Raw genomic sequence first — 22,461 nt, forward strand, 5'->3', positions numbered from 1 at the left:
GGTGTATAGCTGCTCATAATACGTTTTTAAAATCATTTGTATTTCCTTGGTATTGGTATTGATCTCTCCTCTTTCATTCATGATTTTACAGTTTGAGTTTTTTTCTTTTTAATAAGGCTGGCTAATAGTTTATCTAATTCATTCTTTCAAAGAATCAACTCCTGGTTTTGTTGATCTGTTCTACAGTTCTTCTAGTCTCTATTTCACTGAGTTCTGCTTGAATCTTTATCTATCTTCTTCTGTTTGGTGAGGTTTTATTTGCTGTTTTTTCTCCAGTTCCTGTAGGTGTGAAGTTAGCTTAAGTATTTGAGTTTTTCCCAATTATTTGAGGGAGGCTTGTATTGTGATGTACTTCCCTCTCAGGACGCTTTTGCTGTATCCCAAAGATTTTCAACAGTTGTATCTTCATTTTTATTAGTTTCCATGAATCTTTTTAATTCTTCTCTAATTTCCTGGTTGACCCATTCATCTTTTAGTAGGATGCTCTTTAACCTCCATGGGTTTCAGTTTCTTCCAAATTTCTTCTTGTGAAGCATTGTGGTCTGAAAATATGCAGGGGACAATTACAATCTTTTGGTATCAGTTGAGACCTGATTTGTGACCCAATATGTGGTCTATTCTGGAGAAAGTTCCACGTGCACTTGAGAAGAATGTATATTCAGTTGCGTTTGGATGGAAAGTTCTGTATATATCTGTAAAATCCACCTGGTCCAGTGTATAAGCTAAAGCCCTTGTTTCTTTGGTGATGTTGTGCTTAGAATATCTGTTATTTGCATAAAGTGCCATGTTGAAGTCTCCTACTATTAGTGTATTATTATCTAAGTATGTCTTTACTTTGGTTATAAATTGATTGATATACTTGGCAACTCCCACATTAGGGGCATAAATATTCATGATTGTTAGGTCCTCTTGTTGGATATATCCTTTAAGTATGATATAGTGTCCCTCTTCATCTCTTACTACAGACTTTGGGATAAACTTTAATTTATCTGATATGAGGATTGCTACCCCAGCTTTCTTTTGAGGACCATTTGAATGGTAAATTGTTCTCCAACCTTTCATTCTCAGGTTGGAATTGTCCTTAGGTCTAAAATGAGTCTCTTGTAGACAGCAAATAGGTGGGTCTTGCTTTTTTATCCAGTCTGAGGCCCTGCATATTTTGGTGGGATCATTTAGCCCATTCACATTCAGAGTAACTATTGGAAGATATGAATTTAGTGTCATTGTAATACCTATTCAGTCCCTGTTTTTGTGGATTATTTCTTTGTGCTTTCTCTTTCTTTTACACAGTCCCCCTTAATATTTCTGGCAGAGCTGGTTTGGTGGTCACATATTCTTTCAGTTTCTGCCTATCTTGGAAGCTCTTTATCTCTGCTTCCATTCTTAATGAGAGCCTTGCTGGATATAGTATTCTTGGCTACATGTTCTTCTCATTTAGTATCCTGAATATATACTGCCAGCCATTTCTGGCCTGCCAGGTCTCTGTGGAGAGGTCTGCTGTTAATCTAATATTTCTCTCCATATAAGTTAGGGATCTCTTGTCTCTTGCTGCTTTGATTTTCTCTTTATCTGTGGAATTTGCAAGTTTCACTATTAAATGTTTAGGTGTTGGACATTTTTTATTGATTTTGGGGGGGGGAACCTCTCTATCTCCTGGATCTCCCAAATTAGGGAGGTTCTCAGCTATGATTTGTTCAAATATGCTTTCTGGTCTTCTGTCCATTTTGGTGCTTTCTGGAACTTCAATTACATGTAGATACTTCCTTCTGAGGCTATCATATATTTCCCTTAACGTTTTCTCATGGTATTTTAATTGTTTTTCTTTTTTCCTCAGCTTCCTTCCTTGCCATCAACTTGTCTTCTATGTCGCTCACTCTTTCTTCCACCTTATTAACCCTCATCATCAGGATCTCCAGTTTGGATTGCATCTCATTTAATTGACTTTTAATTTTGGCCTGATTAGATCTAAATTCTGCAGTCATGAAGTTTCTTGAATCTTTTATGCTTTTTTCCAGAGCCACCAGTAGCTTTATAATTGTGTTTCTGAATTGGCTTTCTGACATCAAATTGTAATCCATATTCTGTAAGTCTGTGGAAGAGAGTACTGTTTCTGATTCTTTCTTTTGTAGTGAATTCCTCCTTCTAGTAATTTTGCTCAGTGCAGAATAGCCATATGAGTGGGCTGAGTCAAGAGTATCAACCACCACCAAGGTAATTTCACCCCAGATGATTCTGATGAGGTCAGAGACCAGAAAACGGAAACAAAGATCAGAACAAAATAAAAGGACCACTAAAGCGAAAAACAAATTTTAAAACAAAGTAGTAAAAAGTAAAAGGTGATATGCTATATATTGGCAAATTGAACTCCAATTAAAAAAAAAAAAAACAAAACAAAACAATGGCTCCAATGGCTAAGCATCCAACTCTTGGTTTTGGCTCAGGTCATGATCTTGGGGTCTTGAGATTGAGCCCCCAGAAGGTCTCTGTGCTCAGTAGGGAGTCTGCTTGAGATGCTCTCTCCCTCCTGCTCTGCCCCCGCTCCCCTCCTCATACTCTAAATAAATAAATAAATAAATAAATAAATAAATAAATAAATAAAATTTTTAAAAAATAAATAAAATTTAAAATAAAAATAAAAGACACGGGATCCCTGGGTGGCGCAGCGGTTTGGCGCCTGCCTTTGGCCCAGGGCGCGATCCTGGAGACCCGGGATCGAGTCCCACGTCGGGCTCCCGGTGCATGGAGCCTGCTTCTCCCTCTGCCTGTGTCTCTGCCTCTCTCTCTCTCTCTCTGTGTGACTATCATAAATAAATAAAAATTACAAAATATATTTAAAAAAAAAAAAAAAATAAAAGACACAAGGGGGAAAAAACAATAAAGACCCCAAATAAGGAAAGGGCTCTACTGCTACAAAGATGGATTGATACATGTGCCCAAGGGTGAACAGTCTTTGGATACATGGCCATTCTCCGGCTGTAGTATAGAGGTAGAATGTTGCCACTTTCCTGTGAACTTACAGGAAAATGATCTCCAAGAAGTATGTGCACATTCATTGAAGTATCTCACCTCACTTTTCTGCAAAGCAGTCCAAAAGACTGAGCAACATGGGGACTGAGCACCTCATCCACATCTGCCTGTGAAATAAGTCCATTTCGGGTCTGGGATGTGATTGTCCACTGTGATTATGAACCATATCAACCTACACCTGGAATGACTGAAACTCAATTAAGGCAGTGTTTCCAAGCTTTGCTCCACATCATGGTCATCTGGGGTTTTAAAAAATCCTGTGGCACCATACACTGTGTGCTCTTTTGTGTCCGGCTGTTTCCACTTGAGAGTAATGCTTTCAAAGTCCATCCATTCTGTAGCAAATACAGAGCTTCATTCTTTTTATGAATACTATCCTATTGTATGGGTACATCATGTATCATTCATGTATTCATCCATTGATGGACATTTGAGTTACTTCCACCTTTTGGCAAGGTGGATAAGAATAAACAAATTTACAGAGACAGAATTAATTCAGAGTGATGGTTGCGAGGACAGGGAGAAAGGGAAAATGAACTGCTTAATGAGTGTGGGGTTTCAATTTGATGTCTGGAATTATATGTGACCACTGCACACCACTGTAAATGTACTTAATGCTACTGAATCATACCTTTTTAAATGGTTACAATAAAAAAATTTTAAGACATTTTTAAAAAGCCAAAAATCCCAAAGAAGGAAAAAAAAAGAAAAAAAAGAAGAGAGAAAAGCAAAAATAAAGATAAAAAAAGCAAAAAAAAAAAAAAAAAGAGAAGAAATAAAAAAAGGGGGGGATCTGAGAGATGGTGGTGGTGAAGAAGTTGTAGTGGAGGGAGAATGTAGTCTACCTGAGGGGTCCTAGAGGGTGATCCTCTTGGTTCTGAGTGTATTAAGTTCTGTATGTTAGAAGATGCTCGGTTCCAAATTTATATAAACGAGCAACACAACCAGCAAAAAGCCTCAACATAGGGATGCCTGGGTGGCTCAGCAGTTTAGTGCCGCCTTCAGCCCAAGGTGTGATCCTGGAGACCTAAGATCAAGTCCCACATCGGGCTCCCTGCATAGAGCCTGCTTCTCCCTCTGCCTGTGTCTCTGCCTCTCCCTCTCTCTGTGTCTCTCATAAATGACTGACTGAATGAATGAATAAATAAATAAAATCTTTTAAAAAGAGAGAGAGAGAGAGAAAGAAAGCCCCAACATCGACCACCAAAACATAAATGAGATAAAAGAGGGGGGGCAGAATGGGATTGAAGAGAGAATATAATCTCACAGAATGAACCAGCATGGTATACCACTTGGTTCTGGGTGTATGCTGGTCATGTTTTAGAAGGTATTAGCTTTTGCCATTGTAGAACAAAATGAGGCAGAGAAAACAAAAAGCACAAAACAAAACAAAACAAAAAAACATATCTTGTATATCCCCCAAAATTGAATTGAGTATATTGAAGGGAATCTGGAAGTGGAAAATATATCTAAGACACGTAATTGTAGAAATATGAAAGTCAAAAAGGAAGAAACTTAAAAATGAAGATGTGGTAAAATATTGTAGTTAAGGTGGGAAAAGAGAAAATATATTGGAAAATTTTAGACTGCTGAAAAAACGAGTTGTACTGGAAAAGGAGGGGAGCAGTTCTATGTACCATAAATCCCTTGACTTCCCTGGAGCTTTCCAGTGCTGCTTGGTCAACAGCTTGCTCTTACTCTGTCCTTGCAGCTGGTCCTCTAGGGGAGGGGCCCCGCTGTGCTGACTCTCAGGTGTGTGCACCTGGGGGAGCTGCCCCACCCCCTGCCGGGTGCCAGGCTCTGTGGGAGCTGTTGACCCCGGGAGGCCTCTGTTCCCTGGCAGCCCCGCCTCTCCCAGGCACAAGGTGCAACAAGGAGGAACACCACCACTGGCGGTGGCCAGCCCTCTAGCCCTGGAGTCAGCTCCCGCAGTAACTCCCACAGCTCCCAGTCCTCAGGGGCCTGCGCAGCTCGGGGGGCGCCCGGGGCAAGAGCCTCGTTGTCCTGGGCCCTCCCCGCCTCCGCCTTGTCCCGGGGGAGTGCAGGGTCCTGGGCAGTGTCCCCCGAGCCCTGGGTTCCTGGGCCTGTGCTGTTGGAATCGCGCTCCCCGGCAGCGGCTCCCGAAGGCAGCAGGACACAGCCCCCTCCCTGGGAGCCCCCGCCTGCCCCCCCGGCTTCTCCCCGAGGCCCCGCCGGGCGCTCCAGCCCTTTACCGAGATGGGCCCGGGTGTGTGGAATGCTCTCCCCGGGCGCCCCTCCTGTTAGTGACCCCAGGACCCTGGAGGCCCCACTGCCCCTCCTGCAATTCTGTCGGGTTTCCCTGCTGAGCACTTTTCTGTCTGGGAAGAATCCAGTGCGGAGTTTTAAAGTTCTGCTTCCGGGATCCCTGGGTGGCGCAGTGGTTTAGCGCCTGCCTTTAGCCCAGGGCACGATCCTGGAGTCACGGGATCGAGTCCTGCGTCAGGATCCTGGCATGGAGCCTGCTTCTCCCTCCTCATGTGTCTCTGCCTCTCTCTCTCTCTATGTCTATCATAAATAACAAATAAATATATATTTTAAAAAATAAAATTCCCGCTTCTCCAGGGCTGGGCTTTCCTGTCCTGGAGGCTCTCGCCCCGTTAGCCCGGTTCCTTGCAGGGCCCCTCCCCTACTTGGTTCTTTCTTATTTTATTTTTTTCTGCCTCCTACCTTGCGAAAACCCTTCTTCTGTAGCATTCCAGCTGTTCTCTCTTTAAATCCCAGGTCGAATTCGTAGGTGTTCAGGTTGATTTGAAAGTTATCTGGGGGGATCCCTGGGTGGCGCAGCGGTTTGGCGCCTGCCTTTGGCCCAGGGCGCGATCCTGGAGACCCGGGATCGAATCCCACGTCGGGCTCCCGGTGCATGGAGCCTGATTCTCCCTCTGCCTGTGTCTCTGCCTCTCTCTCTCTCTCTCTGTGACTATCATAAATAAATAAAAATTAAAAAAAAAAGTTCATATGAAAGTTATCTGGGTAAGTTGGTGGGGACAGGTGAGTTGAGGACCCTACTCTTCCGCCATCTTGCCCCGCTCCCCACCCTTATTATACTTTTAATGTCTGTGGGATCTACAGTAAGAATCCTTTTCTTTCCTGATACTGATAATTTATTTCCTCTCTCTCTCTAGTTTTCAAGTTTGCTGATCTACTCAAAGAAACACTTTTGGCTTTGTAAATTTTCTCTCCTATTTGTCTGTTTATGTAAGTGTTTCTCCTTTTCTAATTACACATACTAGATGTAAATTTCCCTCTAAGTTCTGTTCTTGCTGAATCCCAGAAATCCTGATAAAATATCTTCATATATATTTCAAAATAATTCTTTCTTTCAGGATATTTTATTTGATCCATAGGTTATTTTAAAATGTATAATTTAATGTCCAAATACTTATGTGTTTGATAGATATTTTTGTTACTAATATCTAACTTGATTTCTTTGTCATCAAAAAACATTCTGTGTGATTTCAATGCTTTCAAATTTATTGTAAATTGTTTTATAGCTGATCACATGGTTATCTTGGTGAATGTTCCATGTGAATTTGAAAGGAATGTGTGTTTAGTTGTAGTCTACAAATGTCTATTAGGTCAAACTGATTCATAGTATTACTCAAATCTTCTATATACTTCCTTTATTTTTAAATTTTTATTTATTTACTTTTTTAGACAGTGAGCAAGAGAGACCATGAGCAGGGAGAGAGGCAGATGGAGAGGGAGAGGCAGACTTCCTTGCTGAGCAGGAAGCCTGATGCAGGGCTCAATCCCAGGACCCTGGGACCATGACCTGAGCCAAACGCAGATGCTTAGCTGACTGAGCCACCCAGTGCCTCCATATACCCTTCCTTTAATCTAATCTTCCTATTAATTATTGAGAGAGGTGTTTTTAAATATCCATCTATGACAGTGGATTTGTCTATTTTTTACCCATGTGGTTCTGTTAGTTTTTCTTTTGTGTATTTGGATCTCTGTTTTTAGGTACTGCATTAGTTTTCTACTGCTGCTCTAAACAAATTAACAAATAGTGGCTTAAAACAATCCAAACTTAAGTTCTGTAGTTTAGACATTATCATAGATCTCACTGGGTTAAAATCAAGTATTGGGAGGGCTGTATTCATTTCAGGAGTGCTAGGGAAGAATCCATTATTTCCTTGGCTTTTCCAGCTTCTAAAGGCTACCCACATTCCTTGTTTCATGGACCCCTTCTTCCATTTTCAAATCCAGCAATGATGGGTAAAGTCCTTCTCATGTCACATTACCATAACCTTCTCTTCTGTAGTTAAATCTTCCTCCCTCTTCTGTGTTATGATTACATTGGATTCATCTGGATAATTCAGGACAACTTGGATTTACTTTAGATCAGCAACCTTAGTTCCAAGTGAAACCTTAATTTTAGGAATAAAATTTGAACCTTTACTTTTATTGCACTCTTCTTAGAATGAATACTATATTACTTCATGTAAAAGAACCTCACAACAGTGTAATTCCATTTGGTCCTCCTCCTTTCCTTCTCCTTTGTGGTATGATTCCCATATGGTTTTACATCTACCTATGTTATAAACCCCATGATACAGTGTTGTGTTTTTGCATTAGACAGTTGGTTTTTTAGGAAGTAAAGAGGAAGAATAGTCTTTTATGTTTATCTACAAATTTACCATTTCTAATGTGTTTCATTATTTTTTGAAATCTAGGTTTCCCTTCAGATGTTACTACTATTTTTCTATATGAAGAACTTGTTTTAGAATTTCTTATAGCACAAGTCTATTGGCTTTCATTTATCAAAAACAACTTTATTTCACTTTCATTCTTAAAGAATATTTTTGCTAGATATAGAATCCGGGCTTGACTTTTTTTTTTTCCTTTAGCACTTTAAAGATGTTGTTCCATTGTCTTCTATTCTCCATTGATTCTGATGTCAAATTAGCCATAATTTGTGTCTTTGTTGTCTGTATATAAAGGATGATTTTTATATGAATATTTTGAAGATTTTTTCCTTACCCTTTGTTCTCAGGAGTTTGACTATGCCATGCCAAGGTATTTATTCTTGTATTTATTCTTCTTAGGGTTTTCTTTCTTCTTTCTTTTCTTTCTTTCTTTCTTTCTTTCTTTCTTTCTTTCTTTCTTTCTTTCTTTTTCTTTCTTTCTTTTTCTCAGATTGATTGATTTTTAGAGAGAAAGAGAAGCACGCATGAGCAGGAGGGCCAGAGGGAGAGAGAGAAAATCTCAAGTAGATTCTGTGCTGAGCATGAGGGCTTAATCTCAGAACACTGGGCTCAAGCTCAGGACCCTGAGATCATGACCTGAACTGAAACCAAGAGTCAGACGCTTAATTGACTGTGCCACCCAGGAGCCCCTATCCTTTTTAGTATTTTCTTAGGTTCTTGGTTCTATAAGTTAATGTGGTTCACCAAGTTTGAGAGGAGCTCTTGCTTTCTTCAAAAAAATTTTCTGCTTTATTATCTCTTTCTTGCCTTCTGGTCTCTAATTACACACATATTAGACATCTTGATATTGTCAAGGTTGCTGAAGCTTTGAACATTTTCTTCCCAATATTTTTGCTCTGTTCTTTAATTGTATAATTTCTAATGATCTATATGAAAGTTCACTAACCCTTTTTTTCTGTAGTTTCCAATTTCTTATTAAGTGCACCAGTGAGTTTTTTGTTTCTTTTTTCTTTAAAAATTTCATTCAGTTCTTTTATATACATATACGTTGTTTTCATTTCCCTGCTGATCTTTCCCTATGTATCCACTCAATACAAACATTTTCCCCTAATTATTTGATTATATTTACAATAGCTTGTTTAAAATTCTTGTCAGCTAATTATATTACCTAGGTCATTTCAGGGCTTCTATTTATTGCTCATTCTTTTGTTCATGGTCACCTTTTCCTGTTTATCTACATATCTAATAATTTTTAATTGTAAACTGCAAAGTAAATGGATGATATTTTATAGAAACAGAAGAATGTAGGTTTTGGATATAGCAGGAAGTTGGATGAATGACTGATCATCTCGTTCTTGTGGAGCTTCAGTTTATACTTTGTTATGGTGAATCTGTTTCGGTTATACATTAGATTTAGGGCAAATCCTTAGTCCCAGGACAAGACTTTATTCCTGTGGCATAACTCTCAGTTTTCAATGGAAAGCACAAGGTGTTTATGAAGTCCCTCTAAATTTGTGAAATTCACTTTCCAATCTCTGTCCCTCATGTGACAGACAGCAGCTGAAATTGCTGTTCAACTTTTTCAGATTTCCAGCTGTTATTTTCTACCAGACTCCTTGGGGTCTCCCTTGAATATACACATTGCAGGGATGAGGCAAGAATTTGAAGGAAGTTTATCTGCATATTTGGTGTTTTGCCCATAGTTCCTTCTTTCTGAGAGTTCTACCTTCTGAATCCTGAGACCTCAGACTAATATACAGCCATGTATTTTGTTTGAGTTCTAGCCTTATCATACTGGATAGATTCTTAAGTAACCACAGATCTCACTAGCATCATTCACTTCTTTCAAGGATTGAATAACTTTCTCTAGCTTTTGCTGCCTTTTGGTCATTCTCGTGTGTGTGTGTGTGTGTGTGTGTGTAATATTTTTTCATCCAGATTTATCATTGATAACTGATACAAACTACTGCACTACTTACTTTTATAATTGGGACCTCATCTCACTAACTCTTGCTGGGTTTTCTGCATGAATTGGGCAGGAGCAATCATTAAGTCATGTATCTTGGTCCTTAAAATAGAAGAGTATGAACTTTCAAATCAAAATAGTCTAACTATATATTACTTCAGACTCAGAGTTCTTGTTGTCCAAGCTCCAATTTCAATATTCCAGCACTGAATTGATTCTTTTGGCTACCTATATATAGATATATACTGACAAATTCTGTGTTCTTTTTTTCTAACTATGACTATGACTCTTGATTTCTTTACATTATTAAGAAATTCACCTCAGCATTTCTCAGGGTTAGAGAAACATGGTATTTGGCCTGAATCCTCCTGGCCAGGATTTCCTGGAATTGTTCCATGACTATTCCAAGTCTTGATTGAAAAATGTAGCTGGAAGGAACAAATGGTAGATTCCAGGTGCTACTGTTTGTCCCCAAATGAGTGCTGATCCTGGAGCCAAAAGAAACACAACTCTTTGCCTGATTTGGGGGGTATTTTTAGAGTATTTGCAAACACATGACATTTATCTTGAGAAGTGGCCAATGTTTTAAAAATAGCTAATAAAAATTTTATTTATAAAAATCGAATTTCTCCATTATAAAAAAAAGACTGGGCTCACTTTATTCCGTTTGTGCTTTGGAGAGTGTTTGAATATGGAAGAAAACCTTTTTCTGATCCCTCCCTGTGAGTCATTATAACTGAGCAAGCCTTACATTCTTACCCAATAATTTTCATACACTGATTTCTTTATTTCTCCTTACAAACACTTTATATTCTTCAAGCTTCAGCCTTTATGTTACATTATCCAGACAGCCTTTGATGAAAGACACTGAAGAGGATGTGATTTGCTCTAGTAGAATGTAATATTTTCAGCAAAAAATCAGTGTCTTATTATCAAAGTAGTAACAAGAGAATAGCCTTTGGAGTGTGATAGGCTCAACTTTAAGTCCAAAATCTACCACTTTCTGTGTAACGTTTAGATTCTCTACAACTTCCTTTAAGCTATGCAAGAGATGAAACTAGTCTTAAACTCATTTTGGTTGTTGTAAGAATCAGATATGGTAATGCATAGAGGGTTTGGAACAGTTCTTGCCATGTTATTATCATCATTGTTATTTTCCCCCATAGTAAAGGCTCGGTAAACAATTGCCTAAATAAACACTTGTTGAACTAAGTGCTATTGTGGTGGAATAGAAAAACACAAATTACAAAGACAAGTTAGGAGAAAAAAAATATGATTTATGTAAAGTAATTTTAAGCTACGTGAAGTACCATGGAAAGAACAGAGCTAAGAAAGAATTAAAGGGAGGGTGTTTTAGATAGGATCATTAGGGAAGGTCTCTCAAAGGAGATAACATGTAAATTGAATCTTTAGAGAGGAGAAGGAATTAGCCACACAAAAAATGAGATCATGAGGCAGACATGCATGTGAACTTTCTGAAAAGTGAAAGACCACTAGTATGGGACACAATGAGTAAGGTCAGGGTGGCACTAGAAGTGATCATAAAGTAGCAGAGGCCAAACACAAAGTACCTTCCTTATAGGCCAGAGTAGAAAGTTTGGCCTTTTGTCTAAGAGCAAAGGGAAGGCACCAAGGGGTTGTAAGCATGGGAATGATAAGATCCCTAGACCTACTCCATCCATGACTCACAAAACAAACTGAAGGAGGATAAGAATTTCTGGAAACATTATAACTTGATGTTTAGAGAAACTAAGTATAAATGCATAATAAAATATTTTCCATTATGATTGAAGTTTTTGATTGCCAAGAATTAAAAATCCTTTTGGGATAGTTAATAAAGGTTTCATCTACTGCTCTTGCTTCTTTCACAACTGTCATGAATCCCAAGAGATACTATGACCCACTTAAAATGGAGGCTAGAAAAGAGAAGTAAGCGAGATAGGCAGACAGGGTTAGAGTAGTTTAGAGAGGTGGTCATAGTTGATAACTATGGGGGCCCATAATAAGAGCACATAACTGAGCTGTGTGGACCACATTAGATGAAAGATGACTTGGAAGATTCTATGGGATAGATTTCTTACAAAAAGGAAGGGCAAGATTTTGGTATAAAATTGGTAAGACATTGTAAGATGCTGATATTCCAGCACCAATACCATAAGGAAACTTTAAGAAAATTTATTTATGTATCAGATCATTACCTTTACAAATTAAGCTACTCTCAGGGTAACAGGTCTTTGCCACTATAAGCTTCTTCCAAGAACACCGGGGTTTATCTTCTCTTGAGGATGCTTCATTCTCTTCATATTCCATTTTTTTAAATTGCTTCATATTAGTTATAATCTTGGCACTAATTAAGACCACTCCCATTACTATAATGAAGTGCTGTTATTTTCACATGATATATTGAGTAATTAAAGTTATTTCCTCTCGTAGAGAAATTTATTCCCAAGGAAAAGCTTATGAGTAAGTGGTGGAATGCTCACATTCCCGTTACCTGTTCACTGATGACAGAATAATTTAAAAGTATACATAATAGCTGAGTTTTCATTGTTTTCTGTTTTTTTTTAAACAACAAAACAAAATTATATGAGTTATTATGCATCACAAGAACAGCTTTGGAGTTAGTTTTAGCTTTTTCTCTTAGATGTCAGCTATAAAGTTTGGAACAATTCTCTTTCATTTCATAGTAGCTATAATAAAAGCAAAAATGGTGAATACCTACTGTTGCCAGGTAACTGCGTCCACTGTGCTTCCTGCTACCTTCATGAATCTGTATAGAACAGAAAAAAAAAAACAAGTAAAATAAGCTGAGGCATAGATTAGGCCAATCCTTGGGCTAAGATTCCATAGCCATAATTATGGCCTATCCAGAGCTACTGGAAGGTAAACTATACAGAATGTGAAGGTAAGGATACTTTCAGTTCTTCACACAACCTTACCATCTGGAAATCAAGACCCCAATACAGCATGTTATCTGTGTCTGTCTTCCCAAGCCCATGCCTGAAGTTTCCCACATCACTTTCCCCATGCATAAAACTTTTTCTCTCATTTTCTATCCTCTAAGGACTCTGAAATCTGCTAGGAAACAAACTATAACATTTCCCAAGGATGGCAACTCAATAGATCCCTTTGAATAACCTCAGGCCTCTCTTTCTGAAGAGAGCATGAGAAAACCCAATTTCATTATATAGGTATAAAGCACTTTCAAATGTGCCCCAGTGATGGGCTGCCATACCTGAATGTAGAAACCTGAGTACCACACAGAGAAATCTTTTTTTTTTAATGTTTCAAGTTTTTATTTAAATTCTAGTTAGTTAAAATAGAGTGTGATATTTGTTTCAGAAGAATTTAAAATTCATCACTTACTTATAGCATAGAGAAATCTATTTCTGAAGCAGTTAAGTAGAGAGCCGAGTGTTGTCTGACATTTGCTCAGCTCAAAAGAGAAACCAGACCTGTTTCCTTTCAAAGCACACAGCAAAGCCTTGTTACTAATTCCCCAGCTTCCTGTACTCCTAGAGGTCCTACAAGAACCAAAGAGCTGGGAGGAAGCATCCAAGGCCCCATATATGCTGCAAGAGATCATAAATTGCAAGTCTTTGAATAATTCAACCACTTACTTGCCTCCTTTCTCCCTATCCACATGTTCTGAGGCTATCATGACTAATATTTGAGAGTTATCACCCAGAAACAGGAAATCAAAAGGAATATCTCAGTTATTTAAGACATTCCTTTCAACCTTGAAACCATGGACGGGAACTTTTCTTCAGACAGAAACAATCTTCCATCAGTACTTCATAACCAAAGAACTCTTCCATTAGGAAGGGAGATACTATTTTGTCAATTAGGTCTTAACACACCCTCTCCTAGAATAATCTTGCAGGCAGACACATGGCAAAGGGGTTGCCATGTGCTGCCCAAACAGAGGATCTGCTTTGCCATGATGTGGAAGAGTACTTAATTTTTGCAAGATTGGAAGTAAGAGAGAGGATGCCAGGATTGCTGCTTAGCATCAGTGAAGTTTATAAAAGAAGATGAACAAGAAGGAGAGGAGGGAAATGGGGGTGGGGTAGGGGAAAGACAATGGGAGAGGACGAAGAGAAGGGGAGGAGGACAAGGAAGAAGAAGAAGAAATGTGGAAGACAGGAGAAGGACATAGCAGGAGGAGACAGCTTGGCTCTTGTCTATGTCTTGCCTCTTTTTCTCCTATACCATTCAGGAGTCCAGGAACAAGAATATGGAAATGGAACATAGGGGTGATCAAGGTTTGATGGGCAAGGCCAAAATGTAAATGGAGATTGGAGGGAATATAACACATATTGAGGACTTACTTAGTACCATTTATAGCCATTTACAATGTTATTTCTTATAATTCTCAAAACTGGTTTGTTTGGTAAGGTGGATATTGTTGATTCCATTATACAGATTATTAACCTTCCTAATGGCTAGAGAAGAAGTGGCTCCAGACATCCCAAACAGCCCATTTTTATGGAGTCATGCCACCCCTCCTAGTAGCACTCCTGGGGAAGCAGGGCATGACCAAGCAAAACAATAAATCAGGGCCTCTGCTATAAGACAACCACCATAAAGCCAAGAAGACATATCTGGAGACAATCAGCTATCAGAGTTTCTATGTGCTGTACTACTGGTACAAACTAACTGCTGTGGGGCAGCAGTCAAGGGAGCAGTTAGCTCTACCCTCTGTAGTGTTAGAAGAGAGAAAAGCATTGAGAAAAGCTTCACGTCACACATGGCACTGAATCTAGCAGTGAAAGAAGGATAGGATTTTTTCATGAAGAGCAGGCAATGCAAGGTAGAGTCAAGGTGAGTGTGTTCTCAGGAGTTTATCTTGAATGGATGTCAGGAGACATCAGGTCAGTAGCTGCTAGGCTGTGATGCTAAGTCTGGCCTTTACCCCTTAACAACTAGGTACAAGTCTAGCACCCAACATAATATTGCAAAATACAGCTGGCTCTTTTCATGTATATTTGTTGGATTTATCCCATGTTTAAACAAATGAGGGGGATCAGATCTGAGTGTCAGGAAGATCACTCTAACTGTGGTAAAGGTGAATGGTACTGGTGTGGACAAACTGGCAGGAGATGACTATAAAATTGATGAGAGGCTTGGAAATATGAGAATGAAAAAAGACCCATTTAGTAACACTGGTAGAGCACTCATGGGGACTTGGTGAGTGAATCTGAGTTGGGCAGGGGGCAAAAGAGAGGACCCCAAACTTTTAACTGTAGTAATGCCATTGCCCAAGATGGGCAACCCTGGAACAGACTTTTGATGCTGATGTTGGTGAATGTATTCCAATCCTCTTGAATATGCCTCAAAGAACTTTAAGTTAAATAGTCACTGATGATAACAGCTATGCATTCACAAAAAATAAGGAGGAAAAAAATCACTAATGCTCTGCTTGGCTAAAAGGCTCTGGATAGGCAATTAAGAACATTTCTAATTTGGTGTCTTAAAAGTTGAAAACTGGTTCTTCATGGAGATCCTTATATGCATTAGATAGTCTGTTCTGCTATAGGTTGATAATTAAGTTCTTAAGTAATTTTCCATTATTAAAGTAGCATTATAAAAAGAATAGGAAAACGAAAATTAGGAACATTTAAAGTAAGGCTAATATTTTCTCCCCTCACATCCTACCCCACATCCCCAAAGAAAATTTATAAAATCTATAATCAAATATAAGACATACTAGATTCTTTTTTAAAGATTTTATTTATTTATTAATGAGAGACACAGAGGGAGAGAGAGAGAGGCAGAGACACAGGCAGAGGGAGAAGCAGGCTCCATGCAGGGAGCCCGACGTGGGACTCGACCCCGGGTCCCCAGGATCACACCCTGGACTAAAGGCGGCACTAAACCACTGAGCCACCTGGGCTGCCCAAAATATACTAGATTCTTATATAGGATATTATAGTTTACAAAGAAATATTTTAAAACTGAATAAAGGAAAAGACCTACCATGATTCTGCATAGGAAATTCAGTTATTCTTCCTAAACTAATTATGGGTTTAATGAAATTCTAATTTAAAAAAATCCCAGCAGATATTTTTGAAACTTTACAAAATCATTCTAATATTCATCTAGAAGGCAAAAATATTCTTTAAAATTGGAAAATGAAGGGACATTTATTTAGAACTACCATATATTAAAATATACCATAAACCCACAATTATTAAAACATTTCTAGGAATTAGAAAGGAGATCTTAGGAACTGGCAAAAAGATTAGGAATTAGTAAGGGTATCTATGGAACAACGAAGATTTTTAAAAAGTTATATGTCAGAATTTATTATATGGAGAAGAATTTCATATATGAAAAAATGAATCATTTCTTTAATGATGCTATGTGATTTGTGGCTATTTGGGGAAAAAATTAAAGTCATATCCTCACCTAAGATTGTATTTTGTATAAGAAATCAAAATAGTAATATAATTTAGTTTCATTGTATTTAAAGAATATCTCAGTTACAATTGAAAATTTGGAACGAATATTATTATCTTCTTAACTTTAGTACCATATTGAAGCAGTAGAAAAGCTGTTTTAGCTAACTTTGAGGAAACACCATTATTAAATATGTATTCACATGAAAATTGCTATAAACTACATTCTTCCTTTTTTCTTCTTAGCAAAATGATGAAACCAACTTCAAACATATGGAAGCATTTCTACACTTATTCTGAGGAGGAAAAAATCTAATATATAAATAATGTCAAACAAAATATGCATTTCCAAATACTACCAAGATGACCAAACATACTCTTGTTTTTTGAGAAGTGTAAAAAACCCATCTCAAATGAGATAAATATTCTGTTCTCAGAAATTTTTGATATATATTTTTTAAAACTAGAAAAAGAAAAAAAATCCTACAGAAATAACGCATAAAGGAAACTGATGAGACAAAACTCCAAGGATAGACATTATTATAGTCAATGAGTTTGGGGAATTCTCCCCACTTCCATGCTCCTTTCCTGAAAATTAGGGCTCTCTATAACTACCCTGTATCTTTACCATTTCTATCCTTTATTTTTATATCTATATTGGCACTCTGGAAGACAGCAAGTCCATAAAGATCATAATTTTCTTTGTTCAAATCTAACACTGATGGATTCTTCTGCTCTCTAGCTCTGCCTGTTTCTCAGAAACTGGCCCAAACCACATAAATGAATAACTTCAACACAGCTGCAGAATGCTCCACAACAGTAATATTAGAGGTGGAATAACATGCACACAGACTAGTGCTGTCAGGAGTGAAATACCACTGGGAAAATGAAATTCCATTTAGTATCTGGTATTATCCAAGGATTTTCAGCCATCCACTTCCATTCTAATCCCTAGATTTAGGTCTATGAATGCACAAGTAAAAGATGACCCAGGATATGAATAACAAAAGGGCAAGATCCTGGTTTTCTAAGGTGGGATGTCTCCATACCTGAATTATGAAGACAGAAATCCTAGAGTATTATCCCAGAGAACAGAAGTTGTATGCCCTCATGCTGACATCTAGTCATGCAAAGAAGGATAAGACAGAAAAGGGCAGGGATTGTATCAAAAGAAATTGGCCAGTGCCAGGCAGACCTTTCAGTATTGGGGGGATCTTTCCCATTGGAGCCAATCTGCTGCTAAGGAAAAGAACAAAATATCCCCTTTCACTGTGAGAGTTCCTTTTCCTCCCCCAAGAGATCCCAAATCTGGGAGAATTTCTTTCCTTTGTTATCCACCTGCACATATGACGTATCTGAAATATTGTAGAGCCTTCTCTCCCAGGGCATATCACAGCTCTCTCATATAATAAGGCACATCTTTATTCATGGTCTTTGGGGTTTGATTTCTACTTCTGGACCACATAATGCAACCCTGAAAACTGGATTCTGAATTTTGCTCCCAGGAAGGAGGATAAATCCTTCACAGGGAACTGGATGTTTAAATGAGTATAAACTTAAATAAGAGAGAGGTAGTCTGATCTTTTTTTTTTTTCCCCTTCTCCACAAAGGGAACTTTGGTTGTGTAACTAGCACGGATAAGATGTGACAGCCATTCTACACAAAGCCTAGGAAAAACCCTCGAGGAAATTACTCATCTTAAGTTACAGCAAACCAGGCATCTTCCATTTGGTCCAAAGCCACTTATGTTTCCATGGCTAGTTATATATTGAACTCTATATATTAGATGTTGCATAGAACAAATGATATATTGATACATCTCTCTCTCTTTCTTTCTCTTTCCTCTCTCCTTTCCTTTCCCTCTCGCTCCCTCCCTTGCTTTATTCTCCCCACTCCTATCTATATTTAATATTACATTGGCAGTAAGCTGATAAACAGCATGGCTATATATTCATCAACTTTAAAAGCTAGTGCAGCTCTCTGTTTGGGTTTCCCTTCTAGTTTACTATTCCCTCAATTTGACAGACTGATAGAGATTTTAATGTACTGGAACTTGAAATGGATGAGACTCTTCAACCAATCTTTCTTGCCAATAAAAGTTACATCCATGAGGTTTAATTTAAGGGAAATCTTGAGTGAAGAAAGGAAAAAATAAGTTAGCTACCATTTACAGATTGACAGGCATTTGGTAAGTGATTTACATAATGTACAACCCTGTAAGGTTTTATTTTATAGATGAAGAAACTGTGTTCAAGATCACCCAGGTAATAAGTTGCAGAGCTGAAATTCATTTTGAGTCTAAAGACTTGTTTTAGCCATGCAGAGATAGCAAATTTGTGATGTGTGTAGTGCAGTCTTCTTTTTCTGAGCCCATAGTAGATATTGGTAATAGATCTCAATATTGTCTCATTAATCTCATAATTGACCTGTGAATCCTTCTAAAGACAGGGTACCAGGCACTATTACCTGCAATGGAAGCTATTTGCTGCTAGTGGGGAGTTAAAAGGAAGGAGCCTATAGGACCATGTTTGGAACAAAATGGAGGCAGATGTGAGGTAATAATACATAAAGGACAAAATAAGTTTGCTTGATTAAATTGAAGACAAATGGCAAAGGGGTGGGGGATGATGAGAAAAGATGTTGAAACAGACCTGGAAGTCTATGGCTAGAGCTGGAAGGCACTTGTTAGGGGAATATTATTATAGACATGTCTTGACAGTCTAAAATGCTGCTAAGGAAGTCATAAAGATTTGGATTCAAACAAAGAAGGCTATAACTGATCTGATATGATTTCTCCTGGCTGTGGAGCCTGATGGAAAGGAGAAAAAAATGCATCAAGATGTCATGACAAATTTCACATGTAAAGCTAAACTTTCCAAAAGCTCAAGCCTTCGTATTAAGCTGAGTTTAGGAGAGTGAACATTGTGGAACTAAAGTAGAAAAGGATTATATTTTTCCTGGTATGCTAGACCATGTGACTTTGTTAAAAAAATGAAGATTCAAGAAAATAGTAGTAAGACCATAGCCCAGGAGTCAGAAAGATAATTGATTTAAGACTTGGTTCCACAGCTTATTAGTCATGTGCCCTTGGCTACATTGTTTAATCTCTCTAAACCATTTCAAATGGAGGGAACAGCACCTATTTCTCAAAGGCCTTGTGAAGATTAACAAAATAACACACATGAGGGAACAAGGGGACTGTCTGGCATACTGTTGGCACTCAATAAATATGAGTTTGATAAAAATTTAACATCTGTGCACCTCCATTCCTTGATCTGTAAAACAAAGATAACAAAATCCACTCTGCTTACATTACAGGGCAGTGGTTCTCATGCTTTGGTGTGCAAAGAATGCCTTGGAGTTGCTGTTCAAAATCCAATATCGAGGTCCCATCCCCCACATTCTGGTTTGGTAGGTCTGGGCTGGAGCCTAAGAATCATGCTGCATTTTTAAGAACTCTCCAGGCTCTTCTAATGCAGGAGGACCATGGGCCACACCTTTGACAGATTCTGATCTTAGCAGTGCCTGTTCAAGTAGGCCATATCTTAGCAGTGCCTATTCGGGTAGGCCATTCTTAGAAGAGAGGGTAGGATTCTAAGTGATAGTAGAAGAAAAAAATGAGAAAATAAATGGAAAAAAAGAAAGTGAGGAAGAATATTTCCTAAGACCATCTGTGTCAAATCTAAGTCTATGTCCCGGGACTCCAGCTTCCTTTTCCAATGTTCTTTCTAACCCCCATCTGACTTCTCTGATATTGAAGGAAGAGAAAACCATTTCATCATAATGACAATAATTGATGACCTTAGGTTTGGGGAAGAATTAGGTTGTTCCTCTAATCAGGAAAGAAGTCCTTTCCAGAAAAAAATAAAAGAAAATAAAGCAAGTTAAGAAGTAGTAGTCACTATCACAATGCTTAGCTAGGGAGCAGACCCTTGCAGTAGCCAATGCTTCCTTGTTAATGAGCACTGAACAGCTGCTGGGGGCCTTGCTTCTCTAGAGGCAGAGATGGTAACTCTCTTCTTATGAATTAAGAGGAATAAATTGTTCTCTCCTCCTGTAGTTTGGTCAAGTTATATAACTCTTTCACAGTTGAAATAAAACAGAACAATTACTAGGAATAACATTGTAATAATTACTCTGCACAACAAATTGTCCCCAGCTGTGCATCTTCCTACTCCAAATGAGAATGTGGTGGTTTCTACACTGGAGGTAGAGTTGTGATCACCCTTATATCCATGTTATAGTTAATCTTTCTAGTTTCTATATCCACTGGATCCTCTAAACTACTTGGAAAGCTGCATAAAGTTATGTGCAAAAAAAAGGAGAAAATTTGCCTTTTCATCTTCGAAATATAGTTATTCTTCTTAACAATTGTGGCTGATATTCATTTAGGTGTCAACTGTGCCAGGAACTGTGCTGAGCACTTTAAATTCATTATTTCATTTAATTCTACAGTAAGTCTAAGAAACAGGTAATTAGTCCCATTTTACAGATAAAAAGCCTGAGGTTTTACAGACATTAAATAACTTCTTAAGATGACCAAGTGAGTCACTAACCTGGGTCTCATCTAGTTGCAAAGTGCATGCTCTTCACTATCCTACTATTTTCCCCCAATCCTACTCACTACAGTTGAAAACAGGTTGTTGTTATAATGTCTTTATGGAGGAAGGAACCCATAAAGTAAAAAATACATAGAGCCCATAAAAGTCATAATGGGAGCCCAGTAATAGGAACATAGAAAAGTTTCCATCCTTATCCACCCATATAGCCTTCATTACTATCTATGCTTCAAGTACAAGTAGAGTCTATAAATCAGCATTAGGCTTAGTAGGAGAATTAAACACAACTAAAGAGAAATTCTGGATATAAAAAGAAAAAATTTTCTGTTTCTGGTTTGTAGACCACTGAGCATGTAACATACATCATGTGGTCTGCTGTAATGGTGGAGGCCATTATTTTCTGCCTAATTCCCTTCTGCTTTTACCTTTGTTGCCCCAAATAGAATGTTTTACACAGCTCTTTGGGCTGCCATGGGAGCTAAAGGCCCTGTCTAGCTTTCTGTTCCAACACAAGTTCAGGTTGGAATATTCTACTAACAGCTCTGTAGAATGTTAGGATAACTTCCATTTTTCACTCATTCAACACATTTGAGCACCTGCTATGCATTAGGCCTTTTGCCAGCACTGCATACATGTTGGTAAATACAACAGATAAACTTCCCACCCTCATGGAGTTTGTAATCTTTAACCAACAAATAAACATACAATAAATATGTAGTTTTAAACTGTGATGAATGCCACAAAGAGAACCAACAGAGTGTGTTGATAGAGAATTATTTAGCTCAGTTACTCAAGGAAGGTTTCTGATAGATGAGGAAAAACTACCTATGTGGCAAGCAGAGAGAATATTCTAGAAGGAAGAACATATGTGAAGGCCCCCAAGTAAAGAGAAGCTTAGCACATACCAATCCAGTGAGGTGTAAGTGAAATGAAAAAAAGGGAAAAGCTGAAGAATATAAGAATGAAGAGCTAGGCAGCAGTCAGATTATTCATGGTAGAGCCTTGTAATGTGGTAAGGAGATTGACTTTTATTCTAAGAGCAATGAAAAGTAATTAAGAGTCTTTAGCAAGAGACATGTCATGTGAATTATGTTTGCAGAAGATTTTCTGACAACTGATTGGTAAATAGATCAAAGGGGGGAAAAATAGAAGCAAGTGCACTGATAAGACTATTAACCTGGTCTAGATTCTGAATTCTCCAAGTGGTAATTATTTTGTTATTATCTGCTTCACTGCCACCCCTCCCCCAAAGCAGGGTTCACATTTCAAATTGTCCAGACATATTTGTAGAACACTAGTCTTTCAAGATGGTCTCTGAAAGTAAGATTCTGGTCAAATAAACTTAAGAAATTCTGCATGCTAAATCCCCTTCTTGGAGATTCAGAATGTAAACTGTTATATTAAAGGTGCCAGGAAGTGTCTCAGAACATTTGTGTATCCCGGTATTTCTCCAAATTACTGGACCATGGAATGTTTTAATCCCCCTCCCCCAACATAATGTTAATATCCTGCAAAAATGATATTCTCCAGACCACGTTTAAGGAAATGCTACCATAAGTCTTTCTAACCAAGAGTTAACTCATTGTTCTTGGTTTACGGAGACTCCATTTCTCCCCTTCCTATCGATTATTTCAATAGTGTAGACAATATTTTCTGACTCAACACACACACACACACACACACACACACACACACACACACACGAGGATATCAGCCCTTATACAGCTTATTTCTTTTCTCCATTTCTACCATCTATTTTCTGTCATTTGTCTCTTTACTTTTTAGATTGTAAAAGTTGATAAGGTTTTCTTTCTTTTCTGTAACCATAATTTTCTTCC

General features: G+C 38.1%; 1 protein-coding gene across 3 annotated transcripts in view; it reads right to left on the bottom strand.

The window, feature by feature from the left end:
* Positions 1 to 22,461, bottom strand: part of HPSE2 (heparanase 2 (inactive)) — a 632,933-nt gene that overhangs the window by 206,080 nt on the left and 404,392 nt on the right. For all 3 annotated transcript variants that reach the window (XM_055300070.1, XM_055300069.1, XM_055300068.1), the window contains one exon: positions 12,386 to 12,433. In XM_055300070.1, coding sequence (XP_055156045.1) covers positions 12,386 to 12,433 — 48 coding nt within the window. The remainder of the gene's footprint in view (positions 1 to 12,385; positions 12,434 to 22,461) is intronic.

Source organism: Nyctereutes procyonoides, unplaced genomic scaffold (assembly GCF_905146905.1).
Source record: "Nyctereutes procyonoides isolate TBG_1078 unplaced genomic scaffold, NYPRO_anot_genome, whole genome shotgun sequence".
In the NCBI taxonomy this organism is placed as follows: domain Eukaryota; kingdom Metazoa; phylum Chordata; class Mammalia; order Carnivora; family Canidae; genus Nyctereutes; species Nyctereutes procyonoides.